The sequence below is a fragment of the Ambystoma mexicanum genome, chromosome 2q (assembly GCF_040938575.1).
Source record: "Ambystoma mexicanum isolate Mex_15411 chromosome 2q, UKY_AmexF1_1, whole genome shotgun sequence".
Taxonomy (NCBI): domain Eukaryota; kingdom Metazoa; phylum Chordata; class Amphibia; order Caudata; family Ambystomatidae; genus Ambystoma; species Ambystoma mexicanum.
The window spans coordinates 319466285-319492010 of NC_090924.1; the positions used below are offsets into that span (position 1 = coordinate 319466285).

The 25726-nt window shown below is 44.7% G+C and overlaps 1 protein-coding gene across 2 annotated transcripts in view; it reads left to right on the plus strand.

The window, feature by feature from the left end:
* Positions 1 to 25427, plus strand: part of LOC138569372 (testis-expressed protein 2-like) — a 436050-nt gene extending 410623 nt beyond the window's left edge. Inside the window, exons 10-12 of one of the 2 annotated variants that reach the window (XM_069647296.1) lie at positions 7503 to 7715; positions 20299 to 20419; positions 24326 to 25426. In XM_069647296.1, the coding sequence (XP_069503397.1) occupies positions 7503 to 7715; positions 20299 to 20419; positions 24326 to 24457 (466 nt within the window). In that variant the 3' untranslated portion in view covers positions 24458 to 25426. Of the gene's footprint in view, positions 1 to 7502; positions 7716 to 20298; positions 20420 to 24325 lie in introns of both variants that reach the window. The other variant, XM_069647297.1, reaches the window with a different exon arrangement.
* Positions 25428 to 25726: the final 299 nt, after the last annotated feature.

The following is a 25726-nucleotide window of genomic DNA, read 5'->3' on the forward strand; positions in this document are numbered from 1 at the left end:
GTTGCACCATCCATCACATGTCTCCAAACAACACATAGAAGCAGATATTCAGGAAGACTGGTTCATTCTGAACCTACAAGACAATCTGACAAATATGCCCATGCATTGTACTACGTGTGAAACGTACAATACAGGCCTCACACTGCAAACTATCAGAGTTACCCTGTCCCGCCATACTGGGCCGTTCTGTGAACTCCACATTGATTATGCGGACATGGGTGAAAGGTGAAATGGATCCCATTACCTTATTGTGGTCGTGTTTCCCTTCTCACGATGGGTGGAGGCGGGACCTTATGCAAACCCTGATGCTAAGTGTGCCGCAAAATATTTAGTACAGGGGTTTTCCCTCGATGGGGTGTGTGCAATTTATTAAGGTCAGACAACAGCACACATTTCTTTAATGACTATTTTAAGGAGGTTTCAACATTACTGGACATTAAGCATCAGATGTGCACAATTTACCACCCCAGGCCAACAGGATCGTGGAACGGACCAACGGCCTGTTAAAAAGCAAACTGTCCAAACTTTGCACCACATTAAAATGAAACTGGTGTACTGCCTGCCACTAGCATTGTTCAGTTTGCGCACACAGCCCAACAAAGACCACAATTTCTCGCCCCACTAAGTGGCCTGGGCTGCACACGCCACTCTCTCCTGTCAGGCGAGTGTCAGACGCTCATAGAGCAGTGTCTAATTTGGGGGAGGAATTTTTCAGCTATCTGTCCTCCCCAACAAAGGCCATAAAATATGTCTCCCAACAGATTATGCCTCCTCAGACAGACGAAGCAACTGGTGCTGCAGCAGATACACCTGCAACGTCACCCCCTTTACAGCTCTTCCTTGATGATTTGGACTATGTTAGAAATGTTATCCGCTGTTGGAACCAACCCAGGTGTAACAGCCCATTTCGAGATGTTTATGCCACCTCCCTGGCTGTGAAGGTTAAAGAGCTCTGTTACTGGGTGCACCTCTCTGATATATGAAAGGCACCTTTGCCCCACCTGCACCAATTAATTGAACTACCCCCTTGCCCATTATATTACCCTCTCACCCTCAGGACCTGCCCAAACACCTTCCTGTGAAAAATAAAAAAGACACTGCCCGCCACCTCCACGTAGCACTGCTACGCATTACATTTGCACAGGAATTGCACTCTTGCAGTTCTCCATACTCTCTATATATCTCTCCCTCTCCCACCTCCTCGCTCTCCAGCTCTCTACATATCCTTATTACTGTGTCTGTCGTTCCCCTTTTTAGTTCTCCATCTCCTAATCTACCTCTTATAATTAAAATGTGTTTTCTTTTGCTCATCTTCGCAATGGATTCAGTAAGCTCCAACAATTCGATTTATATTAGGAAAAGTAATGTGTATAGTATTTCAGGATTTTCATATTCATATATATGTGCAATGCATTGCATTGCTGGACCACTTGCAAAATTCATGTTTGGTCTAGGAATATATTTAGGGTGTTCTTTTATATGGAAAGGGCATATAAAAGAGGGGGGTAAATGTTACCACCAATGGGTCCATTCAAAATGCCAAATTAGCTGGAAAGGGAATGCAGGATGTAAATAGGCCCAAACAATTTTACACACGGCACTGTGGGCACAGACGCCAATGTTTATGATCGAATGACAAATAATAGCCCCACTCATGATGTTATTAATGTTGGGGCCCCTCCCATGGCACCTGTTGATTTTATCATGCCTCTTGGAAACATATATAGTAGAGCCTAAACACGCAAGAAAAGGCAATTCAGAAAATACAGATACGGCAAGTGTAAAAGGTTAGGTTTAGATTCTATAGAAGAGGTGCATCACCCCGAATTTTCAAACAGTTGGTATGCGGATATGAGCTCAGTGAGAAAGAATAGAGTGAATGGAAGTTGTTTTGTCTGTTCGTTTATACCACATGCGTCAGGGGCACCCAAGGGATTAATGTCACAGGAACTATCAATTTTAGAGGCTCAATGCCTGGTTCATCTGGCACTGTATGGCTGCAAGGCACATTCCAAGCACAAACAGGGAAAATAGAGACTATGGATCCTGATCAACTGCAAAATCCGCAATGCTCCCAGTGTCTGCGTAGGCCGTACATAAACTTACAAGCAGTGAAATACATAGACAGCAGATGGCAAGAAACATCAATGAGTTGTGCAGCAGGATTGTTGCTGGGATTCATAGATGAAGTATTGACTCATGTGAACAAAGCGTATGCACAATTCTGGAATGAACATGTCGACAAATTGACGTGGGTCGGGACAATGGAACAGCTGGTAACAGTGCAACAGCAGGAAACTCATGAACTATGTTTTTATAACAAAGGAACTGTTTTTGTGGGGGCAAATCTAAAATGCAACAAGGCACTGTTTATCCAGACCTCAAAAAAGGCAAAAAGGCATTGCTGCAGTAATGGACTACTACTGGTTGTGTGGACAGCAGGCGTTCTTGCGCCTCCCACCATCATGGAGGGCCTATTGCTTGCTGGCCATGTCGTACTCAGCAATAATCGAGATCCCTGAAGAACACCTGGCAGTGGGATCAAAGACCTTGCCTGCCCCAACCCCAGTTCCTGTTACCATGGGGCCCAGAAGAATCCCATCTCCACGCCCGACTTCCATGTCCTGCCTGAGAAAGAGAGGAACAGCAAGCTGCATAGAAAAAGAAGATCTAATTATCTGTCTCAAGACTCCTCTCAATTGCTTAAAGAAATACCCAATGAATATAAACTGTTTTCCAAAGAAGAAAAGATTTTGCATCTCCAAGCAGCCACAAATGCAAAATGGCTGCAGATAGTCCGATGGGAGGTCAGGCAGCTGGCTAACGACACGGAGCAAGGCCTCAATGCGATAAAGGTCGAGATACGTGCCATAGGATCGATGACCCTCCAGAACCAGGTATGTGCTTGACTTGCTCACGACAATGGAAGGAGTGGTTTGCAGAAAGATCGCTGATTCTTGCTCCACGTACGTGTCTCCAACCGACGCAGAGAACGGCTCCCTGACGCAGATAATAGGAGCACTGCACACCCTCGGATCACACATGCAAACTGAAGCTGGCATACAAAATGATGACTGGTTTGATGGACTTTTTGCGTGGCCACCGTCCTGGTTGGGAGTGATCGTGAAGATGCTGGTGCCCGTTATTGTGTTCATATTGGTCACTTTTTGTGCCTGCCAATTGGGTCTTCGATGTTGTGCCAAAGCAGTACCTAGCAGTGCCATGATGATGATGGTTTCAATTGAGGGATCAAATGCACCTCAGGGTGCAAAAGACAGTGCTGTCCAAACAGATGACCCAAACAAACAACGGTTGGTTGTAGAGCACCGTTTGCCCACTCCCAGTACTATCACTACACCCCCACCTGATCCCGAGCACTACACAGAGCATTGGGTTGACCTAGCAGGGGACTTGCACCCCTGAAGAATATGCACAGTCGGCCAGAGTCTACGCCATGTATGCAGAGCATGGGTTCCAAAGGATGGGTCTCCACCATATTTAGAGGCTGAAAGGTTGGAGGAGGAGTGTCAGAGAGAGCCAAATAAGGGAGGGCTCATAGGGGAGTTCATTAATGTAGAATTAACGAAAGGGGAAGGTTGAGAAGGGGACACGTTCTTCCTGCACCCCAAGCGCTACAGAATGAGGCAAAGGCCATCATCAGTGATGTAAGAGACCAGGGGGTAGAGGGGTGCCCTTACTGGCCTATAGACAATCATATTAGTGTACATCTTGTAGGTGTAGTATGCATTTGGGAATAGCAGCCATCATGGGTAATAGCAGCCATATTGCGGCACAAAGCTTAAACGTGGTGCAGCAGTCAGCACCCAAGGCCTAGGCCACGAACATGAGCGCAGGAATAGGTGGTATTACAAACACTGATGGAAAAGCTTAAAGTTACACAGATCCATACAACTCTTCATTGTCCCGAAATTTTGCCAGCCTTCCTGCCCTGGGAAGAATGTGCCCTGGAAGGCCATGGGAGGAGGGTTGAGTGCGTGCCTGTAAACAGTGCAATCCCATGAGAAGGAGGGCACGGGCCTCCAACCCCCACCAGCCCTAATACAAAATTATAGCACCCAAATGCCTTGGTTGTAGGACCCCTGAATTCCAGTGTACCAGATAACCAGCAGTCATAAACCTGCTGGACCCCCGATCGATCAGAAGATCAGAAAGCAGGACACTCACGCCTTCACTCTGAGGTTATGCGATATGTGCTGCGAGGTGCAGGCTGGGATCAAATTATAGCCCAGAATATGAGGGTGGGCGATCTTGGAGGAATGCCAGCCTGTCTTGGAGCGAGTGAAGTGTGTGTGAGTTAGTATGACCTTGGCTTGTGTGCCCCATTATAGGCTATCTCTTGCACAGTACCAGGGCTTCTCACAGGTCTCATCAACCAGGGTAACTGTGGATAGCCTGAGTCACCTACAACAAATTGAAAGGACAGTGTTGAGCATGAGTTTTTGTGTGCTAAAGTACATGTTAATAATCCTGTTGTGCTAGTGGCCTTTGTGTGCTCATATGTGCTTGTGGAGGTTGCGCTGTACATCAATTGAGGTTGAGGGCCATTGGCTTTATATTGGCACTTGCTGTAACTCACAGTGTGTCCGGCTACAGTCTGTTTTGACATCACCCCTGAAGGTGATACTTTGGCCATGGCACTAGGCCATTTACTATCCTATATCCATGGCTTCTTGGATTGGACAGGGGTCTTGATTAATGCAAATTATCGGGTGCTTGCTGTCATGCACACCAGGATAGAGTTTCCTCGGGTCACAATGTGGCCTGTAGAAAGTGAGTAATGGGCCATGGCATGTTCAATGCGTCTTGGACTAGGCATTATGGGACTGGTAATTCACATCTGTTCACATTCCTGTCTCCATGTGTGCCTCTGTGCCAAATCATTTTCAGATTGACTACTTACCCAAAAGCCAGCATGTAAGCTGGAAGGGTGCTGTTTCTCAGGACCATGACGTTGTGGGTGGCACCTGGAAATAGTGCGCAGAAGTGGCCGATGATGAGATCTGCATCACATGTCATCTGAATGTTCATGGGATGATACTGTTTCCGGTTCCGATATGCCTGCTCCCCTGCTTGGGGGGCACTAATGCCACAAGTATGCAATACAGTGCTGCAATGATATTGGCGAACAGAGCGATGGCGCAGAAATGTGCCTTTTCAGCTCGGCCCTGAGCCTGGGTGGTGGGCAGGAAGATGTGCTGATGGCCATGAGTGCATCTGAGACCTGTTCCAGCACTTTTGAGAATGTTGGCTGGGACATCCCAAGCAGCGTCTCAAAAGTGTGCTGGAATACGCCCGTGGCACAGAAGTGTACGACGGACACAAGCTTTACCAGGGGCGGGATAGCAGCACTGATGGCGATGGTGCTCTAGAGATCGACCTCATTCAGGGTCTGCAGATCTCATATGGTGTGCCGGTCCAAGCGATAGAGCGTGACAAATTGTTCTTCAGGCAGTGTACAAGGGGATAGACAGACACGTGGTATAGGTGGCTTCCGCAGCACACGTCTCCTCCGCCTTTGTTGTGCCTGTCTCCTTCCCTGCTGTGGCCTTGCATGTCGCTGTAGCTCAATGAACAGTAGCAGGTTGTGGATCCTGTAGTTCATGTCTGGATGTGGCTACATGTTGCTTGAAAGGGTATGCAGTGATAAAATCGCAGCAAATATATCGCCTGTAAACAAATCGCGGCAAAAATGCCGTGGTTTCACCTGTTAAAGGTGTACCCCATTACATCATTTAATGGAAGTGGAGGTTGCGGGGGTGTCCACGCTCCCCTTAAATGGTATAATGGGTCCGGGGGTTTCAGGGGTGTCCCCTGAATACTTTACATGGATTGCAGCGTCAAAACCACAGTATTTTTTGCAGCGATATTTTGTGTTCACGGCCATTTTTGCTGCGATTTTAACACATGGAACCCTTGAAAGTGTGTTTGGTGCAGGTGTGGGTTTTATATGCCCTTTTGGTGGCTATGATCAGCACCTTTGGAGTCATTTACATCACCAAGATGCTTTACCCTCCATCTTTTGGGAGAAGGTAACTATTTTCACTTGTAATGTGGTGGAAATACCAATCCAGTTTTTAGCGGTAATTCCACCAGTGGTAATTCCACCGGTGGTAATTCCACAGGCACAATTAGCACCCATTTCCAGGTAGCCCTAATTCGTCAGAGTATAAAAGTGGCAGTAATTCCATTACCGTCACTTTTACCAACTCGTAATGAGGCCAGATCTCTTCAGTTGCCATAAACATTCAGATGCAATAGATATGCATACAGATATAATTAGCACCTCCCTGAATGAAAAGAAAACATTTTGCATACCCGCTTGTTGTACCTACTTGTTCTCAGACACTAAAAATGATATCTTTACATTTGATTTTGAGTCTGAGACTACGCTCACTAGGTCAAGCTGGCACATGGTCGGGTGGGTATTCTTCTTAAATGAGGAAGGCATCACATATCGAGTAAGAGGGATGGTGGTTAATGTTGCAATCCATTTTACTTAATCGTTTCTAACTTCACAACATTAGATCATGTCCCTTTTCCCCCAAAACATGGGTAGGCGGACATCTATATTTCCCAATCCCTACACAAAGAACTCCCCAATAATGTTACTATTCTATCTGGTGCAAATTAGCCCTATCAAAGACTTTAACTATTCTTCTTCAAACAGCATGGGATGTTTCATGGAAGGCTGTGTGTATCCCAAATACCACATAATCCTTAAATATGAGCTTTTCCAGACTGCTCACTTCTAAAACACCAGGAGGAGGAAATATATCAAATGTTCTGCAGCCCATGCCTACTCTGGCATAGAATCTTTACATGTTTTTCAAAATGTTTCCCCGATAAAGCTCATAATTGGAATATGAAGGTCAGAGGTCCAGCAGCATGGTCTCATGCTTTCTCTGCCCGCAGGGCGATAAGAGCTGGAGATTTGGTATGATCCTGTATCTTTCATATCATATTTATCACCTGGAATAAATGCATTCATATCTTTCTTCCAGAAAGTCCAACTGATTTTCCCCAACAGATATTTTGATCACTATTTCCAGTCTCCAAGACCAGGTTTTTGTTAGAAGCTGCAAAAGAAAACGAGTCTGTAATTGTTACTAACTCTCTCATGTCTGTCCAGTTTTAATATCTCAATCACTCTGCCTGTTGTATTATATGGCAGTATATTCCCTTCAACTGTCACAACCTGCATATCCATATGACCTATATTGCCCCCTTATGCATTCATAATCCTTAGAACTGGTGACCCAATGTTGTGCATTCCAGGACCACCCTTAAAAATAGTCTTATGACTATGAGCTCACCTGGCACAAATCATCAAGAACACCTTCAAATATCTTGAAACGTATCTTATCTGTTTTTTTATCTGCGCGTGGTTCCCTTGACATTTGATTGTCCCTGTAGTCGTGTGTGAAATTGTGGCCAAACCTCTCCTGAGGATGACATTTCTGCTCTGCTCCTGCCATTCCCAGCTATGCAGCCGGTAATAGCACCAGCCGGAAGATCCTGCGCTTTGTGGATAAGATCGCCAAGTCCAAATACTTCCAGAAAGCCACTGAGAATGAGTACATCAAAAAGAAGATTGAGGAGATGTCCAACACACCACTGCTTTTAACCGTGGAGGTCCAGGAGTTGGAGGGGACCTTGGCAGTCAACATTCCACCACCCCCAACGGACCGGCTATGGTAAGGAATTATGGGCAACTTACGTCATCTGTACCTGTTTTTGAAAGCACATATATTGTAAACACACAAGGTTATCCATTCTGCGACAGATACCGCCATTCTGGACTTGCAGCAACAAGCTGGTTCTTAGAGCGTAATACACGCTAGACTTTGGTCAGGGGGAGATTAAAAAAAGGAAAATAAGAAAGCGGTAGAGGAAGAAGGGGGCTAGCATTAGCAGAGAGCGAAGCATGGTCTGCAACGTTTAGCTATCCAGATATGATATGATGGGTTATTTATAACACGCTTAATACCCAGAGATTTCTAAGCGTGGACCCGGGGATCGAACCTGTGTCACTTCGTATCGTCTTGCTTTCCAAGGCGAGCACGTTGCTGCAGAGCTATCATCCCGGGACAAGATGATGTTTTGGACTACAAATCCCATCAGCCCTATCCAGAATAGTCATGGGAAATGTAGTGCAAAACATTTGGAGAGCGACTGTTTGCTGACCCCTGTATAGAGGCAGAACATCGAGGAACATCAGAACATGGGGAAATGCTTGTTTTGCATGCATGTGTCAGCTCTTGCAGGTGGTGGATCGAGCAAGAAGTGCTGGTGAGAGAATAGGGTCACAACGGTGAGCCAAAGGTTGGTCTGTGTTTAAGACAGGTGTATGTTCTCAAATAAGGTACCAGGTAACTGTGAGCGGCTTGGTGATGGGCTTGAGATATGTTCAAGTGGACCCTTGAAACATGGAATCTATTTAGATATGGGTAAACCATCCACCTTCCTACCAATAATTTGCAGATTTGCCATGCAGAATTCCCTCTCGTGGCAAATCCACCAAAATTCCCCATAGACTCCAAAGCACGCATTTACACCGCAGTGCCACCACTCGTATCCTGTGGTAATGTTATGCGATCAGGTGACAGAATAGAAAAAGATTTAGTAGTAAATCAGCAGATCGCTGATTTAGCACCAAACTCATAATGAGGCCCTCTGGAAAACAGTTGTACTCAAATGTTGAACACAGCATCTGGTCAACCGCGATTGGGAACTTTATTTCTGAAAAACACCAGCTCTGGCCACTTGTACTCCCCAAAAATAGGCAAATTCTCCCAACAACAAAAAGAGAGAGCAACATTTCTTCCAACAAAACGTAGGAAACAATGAGTCGGCTTCCTTGTTTTCATCTGTGAAGGTGCAGCTTTACCGATCCACAGATGTGTTCAGATCAGTAGTACCAGCAGAGCAGTGTCAGAGAAAGGGGCTCTAAAATTATTACTGCCTGATCTGAAGAGGAACTTTAAGGTAATGTTTCTTCTAATTTTCATGAATTGCTAGATGCACAGTGTGGATTAGAAAAAGAAATAGGTTTTATAATGTAACTGTACATTACTCACCTAAGAGAAGATCCTGATTAGGATTAGAAATGTATTTTTTGAACTTCTAACAATCATTGTACTGACAATTTAAAAAAATAGGGAGTAACATACTCCCACTTAAAAATCGTACCTGGAGCCCTGCGTAGCACCATAGAATGCACTGATGTTCGATTGCAGCACATTGCTCCGTGCTCTGCAATGAAAGAGGTGGTACAGCGCTGCACGCTCGACACTTCTGCCAGCGCGCCTGATACAACACAATACCTTGGAACTTTTCTTCTTTTCCCACCACATTTAAATGAATGGTTCGGTCAGAAATATTATTGTCCCTACGGTTCGGCCATGTGCTTTTAACCATAATTCGATCGATCGTACAAACATTTCCTGTGCACCTTACCTGAGTTTTCGTCTCATGAACACAAGCAAAATCAGGCAGCAGGGCGCAGCCATCTTGTGATAATCTTATCACTTGCCGCATCGCCCTGGGTGACCTGCATTTGCGGCACTAAATCACATCTCCCGCCCCTGAGCCTGACATCACCAAATCATTTATATTCTCTGCCTCTCTCTGTGATGTTGCTGGGCAGCATAGCCTAACGTGCCCAATCGTGACCTACGCGACTAGATGCAGAACCCGGAAAACAACACACATCGTCTCACAGCACAGCGCGTCACAATTAGGAATATGAAACTGTCCTTTAAAAGGAAACAGCAAGACTGTACAATTGGTAAAGTACATTTATTTCACATTAAATGTTTTGATAACATTCGGTGTATGACATAATCAATGAAAATAGAACTTTTTTACTTTGCTCTCGTTCCATAAATCCACAAATGTTTATCATGAGTCACGCTCTGTTCCTTTTGGGTACACAGGGTGTTTGTTTTGTCTAAATGAAGCACTTCGGTCGCTCAGTGAATTGCAAGGCTGGTGCATCAACTTGGCATTAGACCACCGTAAAGGTTGTTATGTTGCTCCTAATTGCCGGTACAGCGTACGGACATATTGGACCTTGTCTGTCGTCTCAAAAAAAAGTTAAGTAGATCCAGTGATTGACATGTAGCTGCAGCTGGCGGTTGAAGAAGTCATCGGTCGGGGTCTGGTATAGATGACAATCGCAGAACGGCACGATTTACCTGTTTGCAAAACATAAAAATCGAAATGTGTCTCAGTAGCCAATCTTTATTACAATTAATCATTTTCTTTACTAGCGCAGAGGTGACACAATGTTAACCAGGAGAATACAATGTGGAATATGAAAGTACTCTGCTATTTGCTTCCGAGGATAGTGCGATCGAGAATGTTGAGCTCTAAACGTAATGCATAAACTGAGGCAAGAATTTGAGGCGCAAAAACAATGCAATGATTTATTAGCGTAGAGCCAGGGAGAAACGAGTGGTGGTCTACATGCATCTCGATGATGGCCTGCCCATGTGCCCGGTAGATAGCCCAGCACACAAAGGTTGTACTAGCACTTCATTGCAATATGCCAAACAGAACGAACAAGTACAATGTCACCCAGCAATAATGGTCAGCTATTCGTATTTCGACTAGTTCTGGTATGAAATCGTCTAAAGAGAAACTTACATTATATTCAGCATTTCCATTCGCTTGGCGTAATGCACACCGTAATGCAGACTCCTCTGGTCGTGTCAACCATTTCTCATAAACTGAACTTATATGTAACTAGGTGCAGTTTCGGAATGGGCAACCTTATCATATCATACGTTATTACACCCCCTCTTCAATTCAATCCCTCTCGGAATGGTCCCTGCCTTTCAAGGTCAAAAACAATAGAACCTTATGCTGTGCGCGGGACGCGTGAGCCTCCCAGCTCCCAAGCAAAAATTCAAAGCTGGTGATCTTCACTCAAAATGAACATACATTCTTACTTTGCAACATCCCGTGTCAACTCATCCATGACAACATGAATTTTGAAGCACGGGCACAGGGAATTGGGGGCTGTCACTGCTCGTTTTTCGTGGCGCTGCTGAGCTGTAGGGGAAAAATTGCCAACGACATAATGCCCACTATTCCGAAGTTATAGTCGATGTAACACATAAAATGAGTCAAAATGTGTCTAGTGATAGGCCCACCTCTACTTATCCCATGGCCTCCTACCCCATGGCATGTTTTAACAGTCAGTACTTCTTGCGTGCCTAGAATGTTTTGTGGCCTAGGTCTAATCCCTTTTGTAGGACAAGTAGATATTCAGCTTTTTGCTGAACTTTATTGCAAGGCAACTGCCAAAACCCAAATATTCTTACACACAGTTACCCATTGGTCATTAACACGAAAAATGAAGGTCCCACAGTATCTCGACTAAACTGTGAAATGTGAAAGCAATCATAATAATTGTAATATATTTTTAAGAAAAGGACTGAGAGGATAGATTTCAAAAGACAAATTGCATACTTTATTTGTACAGTTAATAGAAACATTTTTTGCAAAAATAAAAACAGAGGGTAATCATTTCAACCGGGATTTGAACGATTTAACAAGCTCTGCACTGGCCATGGCATGCTGGCAATGTATGTGTGCTCTGAACAGATTTGTGCGCGATTCCATGAGTATGCATCTCGACGACATTAACAATAAGATCTTTCACAAAATCGAATTCCATTTTCTCATATACTGGTTTGACAATCCTTTTTTTGCTTCTTTCGTAAAGGCCATAGTGTAGCGAAGCATCCCTAAGTTTCCTGCAGTCCTAGATTGTTCCCGGCCTACATTCTTGTTATGCGCTAATACCACTAGTAAAGTCCTACATTTCATCCCTTGGATGCCAAAATGCAATATCTTTGGCCTGTACTTTAGGCACATATTGTGGAACACCTCCAAATCTCCTGTATGACAGAATTCTGTGAGTCTCTTAAGATCTCTTGATAGAGTTTTATCAAACACAATCTTCTCAAGGGCTTTGTGTGGAGGTGAAGATGGGATCAACCACTTCTTCTTCCGTGCCTGTTCTGGGGACAAAGGGCCATGTTCACATTGGTAGAGATGTTGGTTTTCTGTCCAGTGGTGAACGTTGGAACAGTGGTGCATTAGTGACCGCCATTTTTCCAGTAGAATTTCCACAGACCCATCACATGTTTTGGAGCTCCACCAAAGATGGTTGCTGAAAGACTGGGACCACTGTGAAATACTTTCCAAACCTTTTTTTTTCCCTGCAGCCGAGATTTTTTTATTTATTGATTTGGCAACATGCCATACATCAAATTGTTGTTTAATATTTGGATACTGCTCTCTCATTGTCTTGGCTATTGAAATGTGTCTGTCCGTGGCTATGAGGTCGATTTGCATTTTCCTCGATTGTAGATCTTCCAGTGATTTTATAAAACCAAGTTTCTCCATGGCCATCGAGGATTAACATTGGGACACCTGCACGACCACCAAACTCACAATTTTCTTACTTTCCATGTCCTGAAGATGGTAGGTGCAGTACTACAGAAAATCTGGGGCTGTCACACTGTCCATCGCCGGCTAGCCTGAACCATTTGTCGGGGCATGTACTTTGAATAGCCAATTGTTCAATTTTCCAAGCACCGCTAATGGCAGGGATAATCAGGTTAGTATTTGTAGTATTGCGTTTAAGAAATTAAATGGAATCCCACAAACTGAAAGAAACTGGATAACTTCGTGAAACTAGAGCCACTGAAAAGTAAAGCTGCTGCACACAGTAGATTGCCAGCTGGCAGTTTCCCCAGCATCGGTTGAGTGGACTATGAAAATGCTTTATGTGACTTTTCACAGGTGGCATGTATTTTGAGGTTACTGCCTTGTGTTAGACGAGTCACGCTCACCAATGGCTTTCCACATACTTCCTCTCCCACTGAATGCACACATTTCAGCATCTTTATAATCTCCATCAAGCTGCTGTCAAATACTATGTATTTGGCCTCTTTTATTATACTGTCATCTGGCAACATTGTTGTTTTGGACTGAACCATTGTGGACATATCAGCCAAACCGGACATATAGTCGATATCTTTGTCTGTTTCGTCGGTCAATAGTGTTGATGCTTCAGTTTCTGTCATTTCAACATCTGTTACTTGACCATGGATAGGAGAAAACATCAATGTGGACTGTTTTTTGGGGGGCATTTTTTTGGCGGGTGTCGATTGGGTCAAGTGCTCATCTAGTAATGTTAAACTATCATCTATAAATTCAATTTGACCTTCCTCTGGCGGAGCAGGCGCATTGTAGCAATGGTCCAAAAACACTTTGCTGGAATCGCCGGTCATATTAAATTCATTTTCTGGCCATTGGACATAGGCATCTCGAGTGTGAACACGCCGTGCCTCAATGAACAGTTCCTCCATGGTGAAAACAGTTTGGCAAGCAGCATCTGTCATTTGTATCGCTGTCGTGTCTGCATAGTCCGTACTCCATCGGGCAACTACAGGACAGATAGGAAAAGGGATGTTCAGAGTAAATCCAACATACAGTGTTGTACAATTTACATTAAAAAAAGCATATAATGAAGTTCTTAGCACAAAACTATTGCCAACAATATAAAGTGTTTATAACTAACCTTATTTTTATTTCTTTTCTTTGAAACCTTCTTTACTCTAACATCAGCAAACTGGCGCACCGACTCAGATCCACGTTCCTCCGGTTCAATATACAGATCTTGTATACATCCCTAAAAAAATAGTATCCATTTAAAATAAGTCATTTGCATTACACATATAATTAGACCGACTTTCTTTCATTAGATGGTACTGTCAGTACGCATACCTCTGGCTCCGGATCAACTGCAGGGTCTGGTTACGGAACAACTACAAGGGATAATGTCATTGTAGAGGACGCTGCAGCATCTCCCTGAAACACAGTACTTGCATTAGTAAGGACGAAAAGATTGGAAACTGGACACACAATTTGGAAAGAAGACAAAGGTACATATCAATAGTAAAGTAGGAATGAAACATTGTGTAAAACAATTACACGATATGTAAAGATGATCAGATTATCTCGTCCTATTGAAATGTGAAGACCCATACCTCTGGCACCGGATCTACTACGAGGGATGTTGTAATTGTAGTGGACGCTTTAGCATCTCCCTGAAACACAGTACTTGCATTAGTAAGGACGAAAAGATTGGAAACTGGACACACAATTTGGAAAGACGACAAAGGTAAATATCAATTGTAAAGTAGGAATGAAACATTGTGTAAAGCAATGATACGTTGTGAAAATATGATCACATTATCTAGAATTCCGTGCATAAAACCAGTCTGGAACAGAATAGCTAGGTAAGATTACCTGATACGTGCTCAAAGTTCTTGATGACTCCAGGCAAGACATGGAAGTTGAATATTGTTGCTTCATATTCAGTGTTTAGTCATGGAGTGGTAAAGGGAAAGTATTATTCGATTTAGAAATTCCAACATTAAAAGTGGCATGTAAGGAGACTGAATACGAGAAAATTATGCTTATTGAAATGCATAATATAGCATAGTTATCCGTCCCCATAAATCATTTTTCTATGTGGGTTCTACAAAACAAGGACTGATGTTTAGCAAAATAGTCATTATTTCAACAGCTATTCAATCACATAAATATGGAAAGTACTATAAGTGACATTTACACCAAAAATACAGGCAGAAAGCTAAATCCAGAAGCGTGACTCACCTGTGGCGGCATTTTCACGAATAAAGTCGGAATAGCGTTTGGGAGCAATTTTGGAGTTGTTCTCAGTTGATTCCTCTTTGTGTACAAGGATGTGTCGCACATATCCGGGTCGATGTGCAGGCTGCAGATGCGGTATCGATGACCCCTCTTGTCCTCCAAGACTTGTTTGACTCTACTTTCAAGCTCTTCCGGTGAATATCCGCAATGTCTGACCCTTTCTCTTATTCGATCAACAGTCTTAGGGAATACATGCATTGTAATGCCTTTGAATTTGTCATGGGTCTTCGAAGGGCAACCGAAAATAGAACATGCAGGCATTGTTGTAAATTCTGCAAAATAAAGGTCAACATTATTAGAACATTATTTTGCATAAACATGTGAGAAAGAATGAATTGGACCATACATTGTTCATTGCACGCTTTCTTTTGAGCACCACAGCAAAACCAGTGCAGCGTGTGCGGCTGTATTATGGGATAAATTTCAGAAACGATTCATTGATGTGTTGAAAATCAGAACATGTTACTCGTCCCTTGAATGTACTATCGTGCATGAAAAGGAAACATGCTTATATTATAGACACGGTCCGCGAAGGATGCAATCCGATGCCAATTGACACTGATAAAAATTGATATATCGATAACATAACAAAAGAAACTCAAGTCAATAGCAATTATACAAACTAACATAGCACTACAGAGTTCGTTACTTCGGAATAGATATAAATTTACAAATGAAGGAGATATGATTAGGATACATGCCCTTACCTTGACCAACAAACAGTTGGATTCAGCAAGCAGAGTAATTAGTGGCAGGAGAACAGGGAGATGTTCACAGGTAGCACACTGACGAGTTCACTCGAAGCAGTCACAGAGTAACACGTTCACGAGTTGAATTGCAGTGCTCAAAGATGTTCGCAGGGTAAATATCAAGTGTTTTATAAAGAATTACAAAAAAGGGTGTGTTTGTGAATGAATAACGTGTATATGTCGTGGTATTATGTGTATTGCAGGGGAGCGGCCTGCTTCAAGGGGAGCCTGCCTGGAGACACGGGGTCTGAGGAGGCCATGTGAACAATGGCCCCTGGGCGTAGGATAGCTTTTGGGGTGTACATGGTGTTTGGCACCTTGGCCGTTCACACCCCTGACAGCACCCAATGGAAGCGCACATCCACTGGTGCAAAATGCCTTTGATAGTGGGGGGTGGGATGGATGGGCCAGGAGGCGTGCAGACAAGGCACCGGAACACTGCTCAATGGAGACACACTTATGTGGATTGCAGGGGCACGGTCTGCTTCAGGGGAGGCCTGCCTGGAGACACGGGGTCTGAGGAGGCGATGTGAAAAATGGTCCCTGGGCGTAGGATAGCTTTTGAAGTGTACATGGTGTTTGGCACCTTGGCCGTTCACGCCCCTGACAGCACCCCATGGAAGCGCACATCCACTGGTGCGAAATGCCTTTGATAGTGGGGGGTGGGATGGATGGGCTGGGAGGCGTGCAGACAAGGCACCGGAACACTGCTGAATGGAGACACACTTATGTGGATTGCACGTGCACTGTCTGCTTCAGGGGAGACCTGCCTGGAGACACGGGGTCTGAGGAGGCCATGTGAACAATGGCCCCTGGGCGTAGGATAGCTTTTGAAGTTTACATGGTGTTTGGCACCTTAGCCGTTCGCACCCCTGACAGCACCCCATGGAAGCGCACATCCACTGGTGCGAACTGCCTTTGATAGTGGGTGGTGGGATGGATGGGCCGGGAGGTGTGCAGACAAGGCACCGGAACACTGCTGAATGGAGACACACTTATTTGGATTGCAGGGGCACAGTCTGCTTCAGGGGAGGCCTGCATGGAGACACGGGGTCTGAGGAGGCCATGTGAACAACAATGGACCCTGGGGTAGATAGCTTTTGAAGTGTACATGGTGTTTGGCACCTTGGCCGTTCGCGCCCCTGACAACACCCCATGGCAGCGCACATCCACAGGTGCGAACTGCCTTTGATAGTGGGGGGTGGGATGGATGGGCCGAGAGGCGTGCAGACAAGGCACCGGAACACTGCTGAATGGAGACACACTTGATTCACTTAAAAACTGAAACAACCATTGATAAAAAATGTGTTATGTTTTATTTGGTTTCTTATTTTGATGGCACAAAAATACTAGACATTGTAAAGGTCTGGTTGCAGCTCAGCGAGGGAAAATCCCCTGTACTGACCGCTGTCACTGGGGAAAGTTTGTCTAATGGTGCCAACGACACAGGCGGGTATTACTCGTCGAATGCGGTATCCAAGCCTCCCATGAAGCCACCATATGTACGAACGATAGGCCACCAGCCGGTACCACCTATGAAAGAGAAAGATACGATCTGTTTTTAAATAACCAAGATAAGTGTATTAAACCTTAGTTGTCAATGACAATTCTTGTGTGCAATGGCATTTTTTCCAGGACAAATGCTAACTAGTCACAGCACAATATTGAACGACTTTTATGCGACCATTACTAGAGAATTGCAAGACTAAACGGATAGGACAATGATATCTTGAAGTTACGAGAATATAGGGGACAACCGTGAAATAGTAGTGGCCTAACTGACATCACAACCAGAGTATACTTACTCGTTACTTGGATTACGAGGGCGAACTGTTGCGCGAAGTTCATGCATAAGCACCATCAAAATCTTCAACACGGACCGTGTGAGGCAGGCTGCCATGAAGTCTGGCAGCTGGGTAACGCATTGCGGCTGTGGATCGCCTTGCGATATGTAGGACAAGAATCCAGAGTTTTCTCGGCACCAGCAGTTCTCCTCCTCGGTTGGCATTAGCGCGCACCAATTGCAGGTACACCAGGTGGAAACACCGTCCATGCGACTAGGCCCAGGCTCTTCATCTGTTGAAACGTCCGCCCAACTGTCATTCAAAGCCCCATTGTTTACAGAGCTTGCTCTTTCCAGTAATTCCTCCTCAGAATACTCAGGCTCGTACAGGTAGGGCATTATTGTTGCCATTGTTTGGTAAAGAAACAAAAATATTTTATAGGGGTCGTACTGGTATCTGTTCACACGGGCTACGAGCAACGAAAGTAGCTGACCAGGGCACAGAAACGAGTCACAGAATACTCAAAGAAATACAGCGAGAGGAATGGAAATGAAAATCTGCTGTTGTGTGTTGTGAAACGCTCTGTTTATACTTATCGAGGAAAGAGGCTTCCTGCTGTTTCCATGGCGACATGTCATTAGCTGAGGCACAGAGAATGTTGACACGAGACGTGCTTTGGCGTTGTGAAATGGCCGGTACGCGTCTAGTGATGTCAGGCTCAGGGGCGGGGGATATGATTTAGTGCCGCAAACGCAGGTCACCCAGGGCGATGCGGCAAGTGATAAGATTATCACAAGATGGCCGCGCCCTGCTGCCTGATTTTGCTTGTGTTCAAGAGACGAAAACTCGGGTGGTGCATAGGAAATGTTTGCACGATCGATCAAATTATGGTTAAAAGCACATGGTCGAACCATAGGGACAATAATATTTTCTGACCGAACAGAGCCCACATTCAACTTCCATGGTGGCCATCTTGGCACAGTATTTTCATTCAAAGAACAGGACGCTGCACGCGTCCCGTTCTTTGAATGAAAATACAATTTTTTAACACCCCGGGTTACCGCTTTGGTAACCAGGGGTGCTAGTAGCGTTAGCACCCTGTTCCAAGGACTGGAATGGGGGTAACATCCCAGTGCCCTTGTTATAACTCGGGCTGTCAGGCCGTTACCCTCCGTTCCAGCCCTTGGAACAGGGTGCTAACACTATATTATCATTGCACGTGTAATAATGTAATAATGTAGTGGCCACTTCAACAATGCACGCTCCCTCTTCAGTTTCTCCGGTAGAAGTAGATTTCTTCCTTAGGTATAGTTTCTGTTGACTTTCACACCCTTTCACCAATAATTCAACTGGAAAACCAGGCAGCAAAGTTAGAGACACAGTTTATTTCCATACAGCAGTGTAGAAATGGCCAGGAAACCAGATTAGTATCCCTGTTCCAAAATTGTGGCTCCCGAGTAAAGATACCTCTGTGTGTTTACAGGGTTCTCGTCAATGAGCCTCATTTAGAAAATAAACATGATACATATAGTCGGTTACATTAACAATGAACTTCCTAACGGTACATCCTCCGACCTTGGGTTATATGGGTTTACAGTATAATTTGGGCCCTCTGCAATTCCATTCAGACAATCCCCGCAATACAGACCACTCCTATAGTGAATCTTTCCACCACACGCAACAGTACCTGACTCAGGAACTAGCTGCCACGTGATTCTTTATTTCGGTTCTCAGGCAGTAAAAACTCGCCTTCAAAGGTGATGCGGAGCCGGTAACTGGGCATACCCGTGGCCTGGACAGAGGCTAGCATAACACGTGCACAGCCTTTTCTGCTCCTGTGTGTGTGTGTGTGCCAACCAATCAACTTTCTTTCTGCCCCTCGTCCCTAATAATCGGTGCATTTTGCTGCTTCATCTATGAAGATGGCTGCGGTTCAGCTCGGTCCATGGCGCATGTACACCCAGGACCCTATACAAAATACAGTACTGTCGGCTTTGACATTCCCATTTCAGTTTCGGGAAAGTAATACTCACGAGAAAGGAAGTCCCACATATTCAAAGTTCACGCTCCAAAGTTCCAATCCAATCCAATCCACACGCATGGCACTACAGTCATTGCATCCAGCATTGTTCCTGCAGCTCGTATAATCGCGTTACAACTTGTGCCTTTCTGCCAATATCTTCATACGCAACAGAGCATCACAACACACAAGGCTGAGTAACGTTCTGAGCTTGGGGTTCCGGAGGTTACTCTGCTGGGTCCTGTCACAGCTGTCAAATGTTAATATCTGTGCCTCCATGGAGAATCAGATGTATTGAACTTGATGTGCTAATTATTTCGATATTGTCTCTTTGTCAGAAAACATTTTATCACTCTTGACAATCTGCTACTGCTCACGCAAATTAATTGTCCTTATAAAAAAACAACAGTTGTGTCAGTGCTCCAGTTTATCTAGTCTAAATGGTAGGAAAAGGTGCTTGTATTTTACTTATGTATATAAAGATCAAGACAAGTAGCAAAAGTTGATTATATTTGTTCTTGTATAAAGTAAATACTAGTAGTAACATGTTATTAATTTTGTTGGGGTGTTTTGTAGAAAACTGTAATATACAAACTCTGTAATGTTAAAAACGATGTTTTGTGGGATGTGATATGATATGGCATTCATAACGCGCCTATACACAAGTGTTTCAAGTGGGATCAGGTCTGCCTCTAGAAAAGTGGAAACTGTGGGCTTTTATGCAATTCTTTTGAAATTCCCTGCCTGGTGTTGAAGTCATGTGTATTTTAACAGAATGGGACTTTGATTAAAGAAATGCAGAGTTCAAGAGCTGAAACACCATGCCTGACGCATACCGTCCCTCGTGGTCTGGCCTACGAACATGTGTAACTGCTATGTATGCGCCATTGTGAAGTGTAGTAACTTTCCAATACGTGTGAAGCTCTGTGAGATAGTGCCCAAATTCTTGGCCTCTCCTTTCCTCTCAAAGGTACAGCTTCAGGATTCCCCCGCGGCTGGAGCTGAAGGTGCGCCCGAAGCTTGGGGAGCGAGAAGTTACCTTCATCCACGTCCTGGAATGGATTGAGAAGAAACTGGAGCATGAGTTTCAGGTACCCCGTCCCAGCATTATTCTCTGGCAGGGAGTAAAGCAACACTATAATGAGAGCAGACCAATGATGACCTAGGAAGACATTCCCAATCATATCACCAGCACAGGTCACAGTTTGCATCTACAAGAGCAACCGTGATCTGCTTGACTTGTCAGAGGCTGTCTATGGCGATAGCGTAGCAAGACACTAGAAAGGCACGCCAAGTCGCTAATGGAGTGATGTCTGTTTGACCGCAGTCTTGCAAGGAAAGGCATGGTTGTATCCCCGTGCTCCCAGTATCTGCTTAGAGGAATGCCTTGGAATGAGAGGCTCCTCGTATCTTGTAGGCGTTGGAGGCACTGGTGCCAGGGCCACTGGACTTCTCGATATGTAAGGTAATGTGCTGTGGAGGAGTAGGCATTTGGGAGCCCTTCATCCTCTCTATTTGTAAGGTAACCTAATGGGGCAGGATTAAAAGGCACTGGGCTCCTTCTATCTTTCATGTCATGGATGGAAAGGCTGTTGGGGGCGCTTTATCCCTTTATCTTTAATGGGGTATTCCTTGGATGGGCAGGCTTTAGGGGGAACTAGATGCCTATTTGATTAAGGTAGTATACCTTGGGTTTACAGAAGCTAGGGAGCCATGGTGTCCTTGCACCTTTAATGCAGACAAACTTTAGGAGGCAGTGGACCTCTTGCAAGAGTAATAGGGAATTTCATGGATGGGCTGACTTTGGGGGGGGGGACTGAGGCAATGGTAATGCTTCCTTTATCTCTAGCGAAGCATTCTTCGGAGGGGCAGGTCCAAAGAGCACTGTGCTTTGTCTGCCTGTAAAGTTGTATGTCTTTTAGGCAAGTCTTTGAAATGCATTGACCTTGCTCTATTTTGTTATGTAGCATCCCTTTGCCGGTATAGGCTCCATGAGAGGCCAGAGACCCTCTACCTATAAGGCAGAATTAATTGGAGGGACAAGCAAGTTGGCACTTATACTTCGCCCTTAACAGCCCCATTTAAAACCACTAACCTGCTCCACCTTGACGCACTACACCCCTTACCTTCAACTTGATTCGCCAACTATAGGATGCCATCCAACTCCACCTCTAACAGTGATGCAAATCCCGCCCCCAACACTTCCGTACACAAACATGAACACCTTCTGAAAATGCACAACAGCCCTGAACCATGCCAAGTCCCACTACTTCACCAAACTCATTTCCCCTTTCCGCTGTCACCCGCACAAACTGTCCTCAACCCTACAAGCCATGCTGACACCCGTCCTCGAGCAATTTGATCCTCACTCTCAGCCAACGACTTTGCCTTCTTTTTGTTCATCTAAGATCCTGAAGATCCGTGACACTCTCACCATTCATTCTGCCCTCCCTCCTAACACTGCATCCTGTCCATCACCTCTCACCTCCACCCTAGCTTGCCTTCCCTCCTTCTGTTCAGCCTGCGCCCCTAGCATGGCTCCCATTGCATGGAAAGCCAATCCTTCCTACGCTCCAGTAGATCTTTTTGCTACACAAATCAACCTTTAAGCTGTTGCTATCATCTCTCGTCAAGCTTTCCCTCTTCAGTGGATACTTTCACACCTCGCACAAAATGACCACTTTCTCCCAATTCTTCAAAACCAACTTGTCATCCTAGCAGCCCTGTCGTCAGCTTTTGGCCTGTCTCGCTTGTCCCGAGAGTAATAAACTGGCCGATGCTCTCCAATCTGTGTTCTGCATTCGTCACACTACTGAAATATCCCTAAGCCGTGTTTCCTATTTCCATGCCTCTTCAGCCCATAGAAAGCTCACCTCCATCCTTATCCTCCTCAGATCTTATCTAAACTTGTGATCCAAGACCAAGAGACTGAACTTACCTGGATCCCTTCTTATCTCTCCATCCTTCCCTCTTCACGCCCTGGAACATGGATACCTCAGATCCTGTCTCGCTACCAGTAAAGTCCACCAGGGCTCTGTATTTGTCCCACTCCTCTTTACTCCTTTCACCTCTTCCCTAGGCAAATGTATCTCCTTCTTTGTGTTCTCCTACCACCTTTTTGCATACAGCACTCTTCTCCTTTTTTATCCCCACCCATGTACTTTCCTCAAAGATCAGTAGCTGCCTTTTTGCCGCCCAAAACTGGGTGGCACTTTGCTGTCTTGTGCCCAACTCCTGAAATGCGAAAGTAATTTATCTCCAAGCCCTCAATGCCCCACTCCTACTCTTCTTGCTGGAATCTTTCATCGCAGTCTCCTTGTCCCAACCCCAAAACGTGTTACCTTTAGGTAATTTGTTACAGTGAACTTAATCTCCATCACTTTGTCACCTTTATAGCCAACTCAGCAAGAATGAACAAGTTAAAGAACAAGGACGAATCGGTATCTTCGCACCCATCATTCTACTCAAACTCTGATCGCCACTTGGCTACTCAGCCACATCGACTAATGCGTGATGCTCCTCTCGGGCTGCCCTTCTTACTCCTTTGCCCCATCTGATAAAATTCTTAATTTAGTCACTCGCATGTTTCACAATCTCCCCAGTTTTCAGTCCCTCTCCCCGCTGTCGCCTTGTGGCTCTGTATGTGCCACTGTCCCCCTTCTAAATTCCTACTACTAGTTTCTACATCCGTTCATGGACTGAGCCCACCACCTGGCTTCTCTCTTCTCTCACCACTCTCCTCAGCGTACCCCACCCTCCCTGCGCTCATTCTCGCTTCTGCTCCGTTTCTCTACTCACCCGCACCTATGAGCTCCCTATCCCCTGACATCAATAATCTTACCAACACTCATGCATTCAGATGAGACCACAAGCTCCATCTCAAATAACTTGAAAGTCAAACCACCCGATCGAAGAACACCTCTGCCCCAAAAGTCCTTCCTCACTTTCACTGAATATATCCTAATGTCTCTCTGACAATACTCCTCTCTACTTTCTTGCCGGTCTGTTTCCACGAAGAATATATCTTCCGCAATTCACTTTTAATCACCTGACACATAGCACAATATTCATTTACTGTTGGTAAGAGGATGATTGGGGCAATAAGGGCTCTGATTAGCATTGGCTTTGTGTGCCCACCTTCTCTCATTGTGGGTAACCCCTCTGCTTCCTTAACTCCCAGTGAGGAGATGTTTCTCTTTATTTGGTTTGTATGCTCATCATGTTAGGGTCATGCTAGGGTCAGTCAGCAGTGTTGTGACTGCTTCCTAAACCATAATCTTGCCTGAGAAGTTCGTGGGAAACTGGTTCTCATGCCTCACAACTCTGCCTGGGAACTTTGCAGGGACCTACCTCTCCTATATGAACGTGTGCCTTTAGCTGAATGCTGATTGCTGTCTCTGTCATATGATTTGCTTTAGAGTTCAGTCCGTAATCCATGTCAGACGTACACCATGCTGGTACTCCTGCTATCTGCTTGTACTTCTGGACCTTATATATTTCTGGCTCTCCTGAGCTGCTTGCCTATTGGAGGAGTTTTCTAATCCAGTTATGGATATTCCACTGGCTCTCTTTTGAAGACACGTGATCTAGGCCTCGTTTGCCAGCCTTGGCGGCAATCCCCTATTTACCACCACCAGGCATCGTATTACTGAGCAGGGGGCTCCCTTGACCCCCACAGTACTCCCGTCTCCCTTGGTTAGTATATCCAAAGGACAAAATGATGGTATGAAAAGGATCTATGAAAGTAGAAGATAGTACAATTATAAATTGGATGATGAATATTTTTGAAAAATCTCAAGATTAGCGTGGAACGCATGTCAGCGGATCTGTCATTTGTGCAAAATGTTACAGAAATGAATTGAAGGTGGATAGCTGGTTTGGAGTCTCTATATCCACAGAATCACAAAATCTGAGTCTTAAATATCGGGGGCGGTTTGCTGGAGGGAGGGGCTGAGTCCGTGCTTTGCAAAAACCTGTCCTGTTCTTTCATTCTGCAGAAGGTGTTGGTGATGCCGAACATGGATGACCTATATCTTCCCATCATGCACTCTGGCCTGGACCCACAGCCTCACCACACCGCAGCTGGACCCTTCAAATGGAATTACAATGACTGTGAGAAGAGGTTCTGAATGCCAGCCTCTCTCCACCTCTTGTCATTAAGGGAAGGGCTTCTTCTGAGGTTTCAGAGACTACCTGAGAGGGGTGTAACGCAACCATCAAACCTTTGAAATACCTGGAAGGCATCACTTGTGACGCAAACTACTGCACATTTGCGGCAGTGATTCCATTGTGTTTGGAAGAGAGATCTGAGAGTTTGCTCTGCAGCCGAATCTGGAAAGGTCCGCACAGCCTGGTCCGAACGTAAAACTGTGAAATTCAAGCACGGTCCAAAACACCTCAATCTGTGGAGGAGAGAAATGAACTCTGTGCACTAGAAAAGATACATTTTCCATGACAACCTGCACGGTGTGAAGCACCGCTAGTTCCTAAACTGAAGCTGGGGCCATGCGACCAGGAACATTTTCAATGAGGAAAGTCCACTTTTTAGATACAAGGATTCCAGAAAAACTAGTTTTGGTTCCAAGACCCTCTGCTATACACGTTTTACAGTGTATCACTCACATGACTTAAGAGAGCATTAATCCTTTCAGTGCCAAAGAGGCGAAAAGGTAGCTTCTCTGTTAAAAAAAGATTTTCGTCTGAAAGTTTTTCCTCCTTTGACAGCTTCCTGATCTGGTCTGTTTTTCTTTGTATGTCCAATAAGGCCTCACAGTGGCCCGTTCGCTGTACTGTTTTAAAGGGCATTGCAATTTGTGAAATCGTTACTGGAAATTATGTGTTTCTTAATTTATATTTTTATTTAAGGTACTGAAGAAGTGGTGATTGGTGAAAGAATAACAATAAAGTAAAGCTCGATGAAAAAGCCAGAACATTAAATATCCTTTATCGAGATCAGCAGTTTTAATTATGCTTAGGCGGAATCCAAAAATGTCAGCAGTCTGCTCCGAAAGAAAATATGCATGATATGTAAAACTGGTGAACTTGTAGTGTGTGTGGCCTGCACAGAAGAAACCTGTGATCATTTCTTTGATGAATTTCAGTCGAAAGTGAAAAATTGGTGAATGTCATTGTTAGCTTTTAATTAAGAATTAAGTCATTGTAGTTGAGTTAATACATACCTTATGAATTAAGCACTTCTACAAGACCCAATTCATCTAAAAGGAAAGGGGACTGCGTTCCCTGTGGTAAGGCTTGGTTCTCTCAATGTCGCCATTTTGTCAGATGATTCTACACAAGACACACACGCTACATCTTCACCACTTTAATCTCATGCACATCATGGCACTTGCAACAAACCAAATTTGCACTCTCTTTAGCACAAAGCCTTCTCACGTTCG